General features: G+C 45.3%; 1 protein-coding gene across 1 annotated transcript in view; it reads right to left on the reverse strand.

The window, feature by feature from the left end:
* The window catches only part of ADCY1 (adenylate cyclase 1), a 185065-nt gene extending 173281 nt beyond the window's left edge, over window positions 1-11784 (reverse strand). Inside the window, exon 1 of the mRNA XM_064443805.1 lies at window positions 10824-11784. Coding sequence (XP_064299875.1) covers window positions 10824-11492 — 669 coding nt within the window. The 5' untranslated portion in view covers window positions 11493-11784. The remainder of the gene's footprint in view (window positions 1-10823) is intronic.
* Window positions 11785-13377: the final 1593 nt, after the last annotated feature.

The following is a 13377-nucleotide window of genomic DNA, read 5'->3' on the forward strand; positions in this document are numbered from 1 at the left end:
ATCAGCCACTCTTAGATGATTTCTTGCAACATACATCTCTGGATGACAAAGGACTTCTGTTATTCCTGATCCACATTTAAAGAAATAACTGTATTTCTTACAGCTTTGTCACACTTTATTGCCTGCCCTAGAGCCACACTTGGTCCGCATTTCTGGAATTTTTCACTATTTCAAATCCTGATGGAAGAAACAGCTTTTCTGTATACATAGTGTGTTTGGTGAATTTATTTCTTTCCAGAATCAGCTCATGTGGAAAGATCATACAGAATAAATATTTCTATATTATATTTATTGTACATTTATATGAATTAAAATTTATATATTAACTTGCATTGAAGGGAAGTGCTTAGCCCAGATTACACTTGAGTAAATGAAAGGTACTGTTATTGTCTTTGGTAATTCCAAATACAGAACAAACAGAACAAGCAACAAGGAACAATGCTGTTCTGGCTCATCTCCCTCTTTCCATACATGCCATCTGCATTTAGTTGTGTTGTACTACTTTATTCCTATAGGGAAGACACGAGTATATGGTCTTTTGAATCTAAGAAAGTACAAGACAATAACTAACTGTGATAGATGGAAAATATTATTTATGCTAGCTGATGTTTTCTGAAATGGCAACAGCAAAATTTAGCATGTAAGAATGCAATGCATCTAAACTGACAGAATGAGATAAGAAAAAGCTGGAACGAAAAATTCTGCTCTAGTTAGGAAGGGTCATTTAATATAGACATGCAGACATTCAGGGCTGTGTTTAAAGTAGATTAAAAGAAATTGAAACCTGCACTAGCTAGATGTTGCATTACACTAGTTCTGTCCAGCAAGGCACTGCACTATACTAGGGAAAACAAGATGGAAGGGAGAGAAAAGGAAGGACAGAAGGGCAGAAGAAAAGAAAAGAAACCCTCAAAAAAATCACATAGAAGCCTCAAAGACCTTTAAACACAAATTGGGAGCCCCTGAGCTTGGAGCTGCACAAACACATATGAAAACTGCTTCTTCTCACAGCAAGTATGTAAATTAAATACAGTCCTGAAATAGAATCATAGAATCATAGAATTGTTAAGTTTGGAAAAGACCCTTAAGATCATTGAGTCCAACCACTAACGTATCACTGCCAAGCCCACCACTAAACCATATCCTCAAGCACCACATCTACCCTTCTTTTAAATACCTCCAGGGATGGAGACTCCACCACCTCCATGGGCAGCCTGTTCCAATGCCTGACAACCCTTTCAGTGAAGAAGTTTTTCCTAATATCCATCCTAAACTTCCCCTGGCACAGCTTGAGGCCATTTCCTCTCGTCCTATCGCTTGTTACTAGGGATAAGAGACCGACTCCCGCCTCGCTACAACCTCCTTTCAGGTAGTTGTAGAGAGCGATAAGGTCTCCCCTCAGCCTCTTCTTCTCCAGACTAAACAACCCCAGCTCCCGCAGCCACTCCTCAGAAGACTTGTTCTCTAGACCCTTCACCAACTTCACTGCCCTTCTCTGGACATGCTCCAGCACCTTGATGTCCTTCTTGTAGTGAGGGGCCCAAAACTAAACACAGGACTTGAGGTGCAGCCTCACCAGTGCCAAGTACAGGGGCACGATCACCTCCCTGCTCCTGCTGGCCACACTATTCCTGATACAAGCCAGGATGCCATTGGCCTTCTTGGCCACCTGAGCATGCTGCCAGCTCATGTTCAGCCGGCTGTCTACCAGCACCCCCAGGTCCTTTTCCTCCAGGCAGCTCTCCAGCCACTCCTCCCCAAGCCTGTAGCATTGCATGGGGTTGTTGTGACCCAAGTGTAGGACCCTACACTTAGCCTTGTTGAATCTCATATCGTTGGCTCCAGCCCAATGATCCAGCCTGTCCAGGTCCCTCTGTTGGGCCTTCCTCCCCTCCACCAGGTCGACACTTCCACCCAGCTTGGTGTCACCTGCAAACTTACTGAGGGTGCACCCAATCCTCCCATCCAGATCATCAGTGAAGATATTGAACAGGACTGGTCCCAACACTGAGCCCTGGGGAACACCACTTGTGTCAGGCCGCCAACTGGATTTGACTCCATTCACTACCACTCTCTGGGCTCAGACGTCCACCCAGTTTGTAACCCAGCGCAGAGTGCACTTTTCCAAGTCGTGAGCAGCCAGCTTCTCCAGGAGAATGCTGTGGGAGACAGTGTCAAAGGCCTTACTAAAGTCCATGTAGACAGTGTCCACAGCCTTCCCTTCATCCACTAATCAAGTCACCTTATCATAGAAGACCACCAGGTTAGTGAGGCAGGACCTCCCTTTCATAAACCCATGCTGGCTGAGCCCAGTCCCCTGGTTGTCCCACATGTGCTGCGTAATGACATTCAAGATGGTATGCTCCATGACCTTTCCCGGCACTGAGGTCAGGCTGACAGGCCTGTAGTTCCCCAGATCCTCCTTCCGACACTTCTTGTAGAGGGGCGTCACATTTGCTAGCTTCCAGACATCTAGGACCTCCCCGGTTGACCGGGACTGCTGATAGATGATGTAGAGTGGCTTGGTGAGCTCCTCTGTCAGCTCCCTCAGTATCCTCAGGTGGATCCCATCCAGTCCCATGGACTTGTGAACATCCAAGTGAAGGAGCAGGTCGGTGACTGCCACCTCTTCAACAACTGGGACTTCATTCTGCATACTATCTCCATCTCCCAGCACAGGGGCCTGACAACCCCAAGGATGATCAGTCTGACTATTAAAGACTGAGGCAAAGAAAGCATTAAGTACCTTCTCCTCATCTTTTGTGGCAAGGTTACCTTCCGCATCCAACAAAGGAGGGAGATTCTCCCTGGCCCTCCTTTTGTCACAGATATATTAATAAAACATTTTTTGTTTTATTTAATGGCAGCGGCCAGTTTAAATTCCAGCTGGGCCTTTGCCTTTCTAATCTTTTCCCTGCATAACCTCACAACATCCTTGTAGTCCTCCTGAATCCCCTGCCCCTGCTTCCAAAGGCAGTAAGCTCTCCTTTTTTTCTTGAGTTCCAGCCAAAGCTCCCTATTCAGCCAAGCCAGCCTTCTCCCCCGCCTGCTTGACTTACGGCACATGGGGATGGCCTGCTCCTGCGCCTCTGAGACTTCCTTCTTTAATAACATCCAGCCTTCCTGGACTCCTTTGCCCTTCAGGACTGCCTCCCAAGGGACTCTGTTAACCAGACTCCTTAACAATCCAAAGTCTGCCCTTCTGAAGTTCAGGATAGAAGTTTTGCTGACCCTCTTCCTTACTTCTCCAAGAATCAAAAACTCTATCATATCATGGTCGCTGAGCCCAAGACAGCCTCTGACTACATACCATATATAACCATTTCTAACATTATGTGCAATGTTTTGCTATTAACCAGGATCTAGACATTAAAATTTTACCATTTTGAAATGAAGTTATCATTTGGCCCACTCTGTGAGCATTAAAATCAAAGCAATAATAAGACACATGGAGGCAGTCTAAACCACACACATAGTAACAAAGACTGCAAATATATAGCCCTGTAATACTGTATTGCCATTATACTGTATTGCCATTCCTATATAGAAAATCATAAGCTTTGTAGTGATTTTGCAAGACCTCTGGGGCATGTCAGGCTTGATCTGAGCTAAAAGTGTAGCTTCTCAATCTATACTTTTTTTTACCTCCCTGCACTTTGTTTTACTTGGTTTAGACATAACAGCATTTTTTTTCTAATTGACCAGATGTCTGTAGGTTTGTATTACATTTGCATATCTTTGTGTGCTCACACAACAGTTTTATGACTATAACATAATGATGTAGTATGCAAAAATATAGGCCTTTGGAGGCGTTGAGCCCGAGGCCTTCAGGGGCGAGGCACAGGAGATGGTGTAGACGAGTACAAGCATGGTATTACAAAAGATGGGGCATAGGCCTGGTACTGATGACACCACTTATAGCTATAAAAGAGACTCAACAATGGTCAGTTAAAAAAAAGGGGGACCTGAAGATGGGCAAAACTGGGTTTAGGTGTAACAAAGAGAACAAAGAACAAGTATAAAAGAAACCACATATAGTACAGTTGGATGTAACATGGAGATGTAGACCAATAAAGAAAGAGAAATGCATGCTAACAAACTCATAAAAATGTCCACAAGTGGACCTTAGAGCAAAAAAGAAGAAACCATTAAAATGAACAGCCCCTTCCTTCCAGTGAAAGACTCCAGATGCTGCCACCACAGGTAACACAGGTAACACCAGCAGAATGAAGCCACCAAACTTAAGACTTGGGGAACCAGAGGAAGGGTGAGCATAACATCAAGGAAAGAGGGTAGAAACTAAGTGAGTGTATAACAGTGTTAGCTGCTTCATTATTATTAAAACATTTTCTGGGTAGCAGCCCTCTCTCTTCATAGATAATGGGATCTAGCCTATTAATGATTCTTTGATTAGATGGTTAAGATTTCAATTGCACTTAAAAAAAAATCCTAGCTTTATATAAGATACATTTCCTCTTTGTCTATAAACAAGGTTTTGAGCATAACAAGACTAAGATATGTTAGATATTTGACATACAGTCAGAACTTCCCGTTAGCAAATTCAATGTACATTTCCATGGTAAGTTTTTCCAAATGAAAAGTACAGAATGGGAGAGGAAGATGTGGAGCCAAGGAGAAAGTCTGTCCTTTTGGCATGTATTTATTCAGTAGACTAGTTAACAGGCTTCTGGTCCATCATGGGGACCCGCAGGTGTTATTGCAATACAAACACTAATACACTAGCCACAGGTGTCCATACAAAGGTCATATGACAAATCATTGCAAAGAGCTGCTACCAAAAAAAAAAAAATTCTCATAAAATTCTGAATATGGTGACATTTGTTGGAGGGAAGCTGCATTCTCCCCAGGCTGTTAAGTAGGAGAAAAACAACTAAACTCATCAGATAAATTATTTGTTATTTACTATTTCTCCAAGTCTGTATGATCCTTGCCAGTTTCCCAAAGGCTTCTTGTTTCTCAAGCATGCAGAATCATCAACATTTTATTATTGTTTGGAAACCCATGAAAAGTAGCAGTTTCTGCAGTTTGCAGACTCAGGAAGCCAAGAGCTTCTTAATCTCTATGTGGAAAAAGACACTGAGATCTACATTCCCTAGAAAATCCTACACTTCAGCCCCTAGGTAAAAATACTGTGGTCAATACCTGGCAATTCCCATGTCACAAATAAAGATTAAAATCCCACTTTAACTAGGGAAAAAATAGTTTTAACAGTCTTTTAATATGGACTAAATGTGAACTTAATGAGAATCTGTAAGAACAGTGGTCCCAATCTTTGAAAAGAGAGGAAAAGAGTTAATTCAAACAGATTATTACTGTGTAGATATGTTTGCAATACTAGAAATGTTCTTGATACTAATATTTGAAAAGCACCAAAGAAAATTAACTAGTACAGTCCCTCAGCAGTGTTTAATATGCATGAAGGAGAAAACCTGAGCTTTGCACAGAATAATAATGGCAATGGAGCTGAGCTGTCTTTGATTTGCAACCCTTTTTATTAGGCTGCTAGACTCCACCTTCTGTGTGAGACACAAAGGTGTGGAGATTAACAGTTCTGTCAGTGATATGTTCATTAATTACATTTTAAACAGTAGCAGAAATAAGATTAACTCTGGCATGATAAAGAAAATTCCTTGTGATATTCCAGGCTACCATCACACTAATCTGCAGAGAGTTAAGATAAAATTGTAAGTATTAAATACATTATTTTACCAGTTACCAGTTTCTCCATGTTATCCTTTTCATAGTCTACCCATTCCCCACTAGAATTTTGGTGTTTTCTCATCAATAAAATTGCTAATCATACAAATAAATAAATGCATGCATAAAACAAGTTTTAAATACAGCCAGAAAAATACTACAACATTTACTAATTTATGATAGCACCTTTCTTTCTTCTGTCCTTTGTTATTCATGTTGGAACTTTAGTTTTCACAACATATTTGCTCTTCCACAAAGATTTCTGTGATGTGTGAGTACACTTTGTTCGTGTATTATTTGCTTTTGAATTTTCTGGAAATAAGCATGTATTTTTAAAAAAAAGACAAGGGGACAAAAATATTTAGAAGGACAAAAGAATTTATTTAACATTAAGTCATGAAACCATGCACGTGCCACCACTGAGTAATTTCTGTGAGCAGCTTTTGCCTTCCTCACCTCAGCTGTCCTTAATGTCTTAACACCTACTCACTGTATCACAACAAAAATTAAACTAAGATGCTTGGGCAGGTTTCTGTATTTCTGTAACTGCCCTGAAGAACCTAACATACATCTGGACACTATAAGGGGTGGAAAAAAACAAACAAACAAAAAAACAAAAACACAAAAAACAAACCTGACTAGAGTCCAACATGTTAAAACTTTATTTGTAGGTTCAGCTGCCTGTAGATATCTTGTCGCATTTTATGGCATGACCATTTAGTTCCATGACTCCAAAGTGAAAGAGTTGGACTGACATGACCAACACGCTATTGGTTCTATACACTATTTACATCCGCATCAAAGTGTCAAATAAGACATGCAAAAACAGCTGTGAGGTCTGTTGACACTCTCAAGGGCAGAGAGATCTGGACAGACTGGAGAGCTGGGAAATCACCAACCATAAGAAGTTAAACAAGGGCAAATGCTAAATTTTGCACCTGGGGCATGGCAACCCTGGATGCACATACAGACTGTGGAATGAGAGGCTGGAGAGCAGCTCTGCAGACAGGAACCTGGGGGTTCTCGTCGATGGCAAGTTGAACATGAGCCAAGTATGCCCTGGCAGCCAAGAGGTCCAACCATGTCCTGGGGTGCATCAAGCACTGCATTGCAGCCAGTTGAGGGAGGTGATTGTCCCGCTCTACGCTGTGCTGGTGTGGCCTCACCTCGAGTACTGTGTACAGTTTTGGGTGCCACAGTACATTAAGGATATAAAGCTACTACAGAGTGTTCAGAGGAGGGCCATGAAGCTGGTGAAGGGTTTAGAGGAAAAACTATGAGGAACAGCTAAGGTCACTTGGTTTGTTCAGCCTGGAGAAGAAGAGACTGAGGGGAGACCCCACTGCGTTCTACAACTTCCTCACAAGGGGAGGAGGAGGGGCAGGTGGTGATCTCTTCTCTCTGGTGACCAATGACAGGACCCGAGGGAATGGCAGGAAGATGTGCCATGGGATGTTTACGTTGGATATTAGGAAAAGGTTCTCTACCCAGAGGGTGGTGGAGCACTGGAACAGGCTCCCCAGGGAGGCAGTCATGGCACCAAGCCTGACACTATTCGAGAAGCTCTTGGACAACGCCCTGTTATGAATTTTGGGGGTTGTCCTGTGCAGGGACAGAAGTTGGACTTGTTGATCCTCATGGGTCCCTTCAACCTCAGGACATTCTACTACTCTATGAAGTCAGTATGTCTTTTGCCATGACCTCATTCCAAATAGGGTCACGGTTGCCCACAAGTACTTTGCATATTTTTAATATTCCACTTATTCATGTATACATTTTATCAATTACTACATTTCTCAAAGATATGAGCAGGACAGATTAGCAGATCAGAATCTTTCATTTGATGAAAAAGCAACTACTGAGTGGAAAGATGAAGCTTGAGTTCTGCCACATTACTCTTTGCCTCACTACACTTCATTCCTCCTCTCTTGCTTTTACACATGCCTGTTTCTCAACCATGACAAGACATGACAAGACATGACATCTAATGGTGGAGAGAGCTAGAAGAAATGAGGCTGTGATCTCCACAGACCACCTGCAGACAGCGCTGTACTGTGAGAAAACTATCACTTGCAAATTAAACGTTCTTTACTGTGTAGACCTCATAACAAACTTCTCCCTCAATGACCTGATTATTGATTTTAATATGCTGAAGTGTTGTACATTTATATGACATTTTTACATTTATATGCAAATTTTAAACATGCCATGGGACTCACTCAGGGTCTGATTCAGCACAACTGAACTCAGAGAGGCTTTTGGCATTCAAAGATTTGCATATTGTGTTTCCTCAGAGAGCATGGAATAAAAGATGTGCATCCAAAAGTCCACTTCAGAACAAACCCCTTAACTTGGTTATGCCCATTTTTTAATGGGTTGAACTTGAAACAACGTGAACTGCTTGGTCTTGCTGACAACTTAACTTGCCAGTAACTTCAATTGAAGTTACTATATCTGTGCTCTTTAAAGCTCAGGCTAAACAAAAATAAAATTGGTTCCCTACCTGAATCACCCCAAAATCAAAGGCTTCTTTAACAGAACACTGGCTTCAGTGGTTGGTGCAGGTGCTTCTCCATTTCTGGATACAGCAGATTCCTATTTAAAGGCTTAAATTCACCTGTGTGCTTGGGGCTAGGGGTTGGGAGAAAGAACAGAGCTATTCACGCTATTGCAGCTCTGCATAGAGCCATCCAGCCTCCCTGAAAGACTGACTGCATGCTGTGTCTACAAGCACTGGGACAGTCATGATAAAATTCAGTGGCTGGGAAGCAGATCCAGCATCCATTCTAGCCTTTACAGAAAAAAAGCTGGGCTACTCTCAGACCAGGCAAATAAATTTTGATGATGTGGCGTTTACATGGCTTTACATTTCCAACCATTGTGAAATCGTTCTTTTGAAAAGAAAAAATGACTTTGTAGGGGAAGAGTCCCTTCCATACACAGAGATAGTCCTCAAATCAGAAGACTTTTTGCTAGCAAATATGTGACAAATCAATGTGCATTTCTGTGTGACACAAGTTCACAGACCAGTTATTTTGCTTGAGTCAGAGCTGTTGTCTGCCTCCTGTTATCAGCAAAGCATACTGCTCTGGGGACTGCATACAAATTGCTGAAATTACTTTGCAGGGAGGGAGACGGTGATGAAGAAGAAACATACAAGTGTTACATCAGCCACTAGTCAACTTTTTCTATGTATTTTTAAGCCAGCTTCTTCCCTGTTGAATAACTGAGTTAAACTAGCATTTAAAAAGTAAGTTAGCAGATTTTCTCTCTTCAAAATATTTCTCATTCAAGCCCTTGGTTAGATAATTTAGTGAGCAGACGTTACTGTCAGCTTCTTTATGTTGTTCATCCAGAACAGCAGGTGCCACACTGAGCTGCAACTCGGCATCAAGGAAAATCTGCCTCTGTGTCAGGGCAGCCAGGATAGCTTGGACTCCCATAAGGACTAATTGGTCCTCCAGGAAAAATAGCTATCTTCAGCCCTATTCAAAGAGAAAGATTCTAGTGTTTTTAAGCATCCTTTTGGATGCTTTTAAGGAAGGTGTCTCTCTCAGTGCTCCTGCTCTTCATCAGCTCTCCCTCTCATGGAAACTCTAAATCACGCATTTAAAAATAGACCATCAGATTATCTGGGTAAATCATAAAGCTCAGCTTATCTCTCTCTTCCCCTTCAAAATATACAATTTATTTTGTCCACCAGCTCAGCAGCCTGAAGCCATGAATAATCCTGTTTGTCTTAGTAACATCACTCCTTTGATTGTCCCTGTGTATCTCCATTATGTATATGTATGTCACACTGGTGTATCTGTGCAGGCATGTGAGGAGGAAGAAGGAATTCACAGCTCTGGGCACAAAGGTGTACAATTCTGCTTATGGCAGTGTTTATGCCCATGCCAGCTGTGTGCATCCTAGCATCACAACACAGCCCTACACAGCCATGGACAATAATACCAGGATTCAGCCGAAGTAATCTACTAAGTACTTCAATTATGCATTAAATTGTTGTTTAACACCAAGCTAGAGCCCAGAAACTGTGTGCTTCCCCTGAGGGCAGACATAATGCAATACGCGGGAGGGAGGACACAGAAATTTTTCAATTTCTCTTTCCCAGTGGTTCAGAGCCACCTCATAACAGAGGCTTAAGCAACAAACTCCGACTCCCAGCCCCAGCATTTCCCATACGCGGATCTCCTCATCCTCCTCCCCCTGCCAGTGCGGCCCATCAGGCCACGGAAGCCGGAGAAAGCCCTGCAGGGCTATAAATAGCTAGTCGGGGGAGGGGGGAGAGTGCAGCAGCACGTTTCCAGAGATGCTTGCTGCAGAGGGAGGATTTGCTGGAATCATTCAGAGGGGAAAGGGAACCGCTAGGAAGTTCACTGACATAGCAGGTAATGTCTGCGGAGAGGGGGCAGCAGCTGCCCTGGGGAAATTGAAGGGGGAATGCCTCGCTCGCCCCGAGGTGGGTTTCCCCCTTTGAGTGTCCCACCTACTTCAGATCGTTTCTGCAGAGCCCCCGTGAGGGTCTCTCAAGGGTCCACGGCAGAGCGAGACAGCGAGGATACAAATCTAGTCGATCGAAGTGTTATTACCACACGCAGCTTATTATCTATGCCAAGTTTGTACTAGGTCAGAAGGTGTTGTTTATACACGCTCGATTTGCACTGACTGTGCATGCGGTGCCCCTGAACCTGCTCCAGTGTGGGAAACGGTACTGCTTGCTCCCCTACCGTCTCCCCAGTTTTCCTTCGAGAGACAAAGCCGAGAGGTCCCGTCTCCCAGGAGCCGCCCTATCCCCCCCGCCTCCCGGAAACTTTCGGGGACTACAGACACCGCCTGAAGCTCATGTGTGCTCGCCCCTTCCCCGCCGGGGGCACACCGGGCACTCCCCAGCCACCGCCTGGCCCGCCACCGGGAGGACACCGGGCACTCCCCAGCCACCGCCACCGCGGCTGGTGGTGGGCGGCACGCAGGCTCCGCTGGACCCCGGGGCGCGTTCCGCGCCTCTCTGCGCTTCCCCCCGCCCGCCGGGCACCCGCCGCCCGGCTGTGCCGTGCTGCAGGGCCCGGCCCGGCCCGGCCCTGCCCGGCCCTGCCCTCTCTCACCGTCCTCCAGAGCCTCTGCCGCTTGGCACTGACGGAGGTGGCGGTGACGATGAGGTGGGAGACGGACACCACCAGCCCGAAGACGATGGCGAGCAGGGTCCGGACGGGCAGCAGCGAATAGGAGACGAAGGTGACCAGCATGAGCTGCCACATGCCCTGCTCGGGGGCGCTGGGGGGCTCCATGCCGTAGGCGCTGAGAGAGAAGGGGCAGCAAAGGAAGGAGAAGGTGAAGCTGAAGAGCAAGGTGAGCTTGACGATCTGCTGCAGCTGGGTGACCTGCAGGTACTTGACATTGGTGACGATGAAGAGGGAGAGGAAGATGATGCAGTGCACCGGGTGCGAGCCTTTGGAAATGGTCAGGCTGGGGCCGGAGAGCAGCTCCACCAGGGCCAGGCTGGCGGTGAGCACGATGAGGACGGCCAGGGCCTTGAGGGTGGACGTCTGCTCAAGCTTCAGGTTGTAGCTCTGGAAGAGAGCCTCCAGCTCCTTGCAGTCAAACTCGTCCTCGCAGGCGATGGCATCCAGCAGCAGCAAGGGAGGGGGGTCCCCCCGCCCGGCTCCCGCTCCCGCCGCCGCGGCAGCCGGCGGGGAGCAGCAGCAGCGGCAGCACTTCTTCCTCTTGGTCTTGACTTTCTGAAACGATATTTCCTCCATGTCAGTGCCATTCATAAACCCCGGGGAAGAAATGCTCCTCCTGGTGTCTCCCGCTGCCGCTCCTCCGCCTCGCTGCTCATAAAGGAGAAGGGGGCTGCGAGAAGGAGCTGCGGCCGCCCGCCCACCGGCAGCCCCCGCCGCCGCCGCAGCTCCGCGGACGCGGGCACCGGGCGCAGCCCGCCGGCCGCAACCCGCGGCTCAAAGCAAACGCCCCCTCCGCTGCCACCAAGGAGCCGGGGATGGCTGGGACGGCGGTAGGAAAGCCTCACTCGTGTTAATATGCCAACCTTCCTGCCTGCTGCCTCTCTCTCCCCTCCACCCTCCTCCTCCTACTCCTCCTCCCCGGGTACTCCGGGGATGTTAATCTCCTAATGACACCAAAACACCATCCAAAGGTCTGAAATCAAGCGGAGGGAGGGGTGGGGGCAGAGGGTGGGTGGAAGCGGAGAGAAGGCGTGTGGGGGATAATCAACAGGCGGGTCTCCCTTCAGATACCGCTATTTGGAGGATCAGGAGCTATGGTGGTAAGCAGGGTCCGGGGGAGTGGGCAACATTAAAAAAAATTAAAATATCCCAAATCATGAAAAGCAGACAGGGGACTAGGCTGAGAAGAAAAGTGGGGCAGAGGGGCCGGAAAGAAAGCAGGAGGCAGGGAAAGGCAGGACGATCCCCTTCCCACGTCCGAGAGCATCTCACCGGGGCTGGGGACTGAGAGGCGCCTGCGCGCCGCCCGCTTGGGAAGCCGGACACGTCCCGCCAGGGCACCCGGAGCCCTCCGGCTTCCCAGCTGCACACGCCTTGGGGCTGCGGCTGCTACCTGGCAGCCTTCTCTTGCCCTCCTGCCTTTATATCTGTTTCAATACATATATAAATATATAAAAACATAGAAATACATGTAAAAATACATACATCTGTAAATATATAAAAATTTATACATACGGGCGAATCCTTCTTCCATTGAGAAATAAAGTCTTATCTGCCTGAATAAACATTCTGATTTTACTTGTTTTGCCTCCTAGACTCTGAAACACCTGGAAAAACTGCAGTGAATGAAAAAATTTTCAAGAAAACACATTTCTGTGCACACTTCTGCCTGTCTGGGAGTACAATCAGTCCGTGGCAGTGGAGGGTTACTTTTGTGACAGGAGTTAATTATCATCACACACAAAATTGCACTCAGTGCCTCATAAAAACGTGAGTTGGGAGACTGTGTGTTGTTTTTGGAAAAAAAAAAAACCACCTTCCAGTTCCACCTGTAATGCTGCTACCCCATACCACTATTACCAAGTTGCCACTAAAGAATACAATACAATATTATTTTCTGTGACCATTTAATCTCATTTTTGGATTATGAGACTGATTCAAAACTCACCAAAAACTAGAGAAAGGACTCCAATGTTTCTTTTGGCTTTGGATCAAGCACTTTTAAGAATCAGGGATAAGAAAATGTCAAAATAGAAGACTTCAATACATTACAAATATTTGGCTTTTCAAAGGTAATGCAAGAGTACTTTCCAGAATCAAAGCAGAATCCTACTATATGGGTATGTTGAAGATCTAACTGCTGATTTTTGTGTCAATGATGTCAGATTTTGGTTCCAGATTTAGGCTCGAGAGCCTTACAATCAACAGCAGGCAGGGATTCTTTAAGATTTGTTACGGATGTAAATGATATTGGTACTTCACTTCTGGATAGTAAAGTAACTTTAAAAAAAAGTTTTATATATGATCTAAAACAACATAGTTTTTTACATTAATAATATTTTAGTATTTTATGTTAGTTTTAGCCCTCAAGACTCAGTATGCAGTCGTTCTTCTGAACCTGTTCAGACCTCATTAGGAAAAGGAGGACTGATGGAGTTCATGTGCTATTCATTCAAAATATTTCACACTTGAGACA

The sequence above is a fragment of the Phalacrocorax carbo genome, chromosome 2 (assembly GCF_963921805.1).
Source record: "Phalacrocorax carbo chromosome 2, bPhaCar2.1, whole genome shotgun sequence".
Lineage (NCBI taxonomy): Eukaryota > Metazoa > Chordata > Aves > Suliformes > Phalacrocoracidae > Phalacrocorax > Phalacrocorax carbo.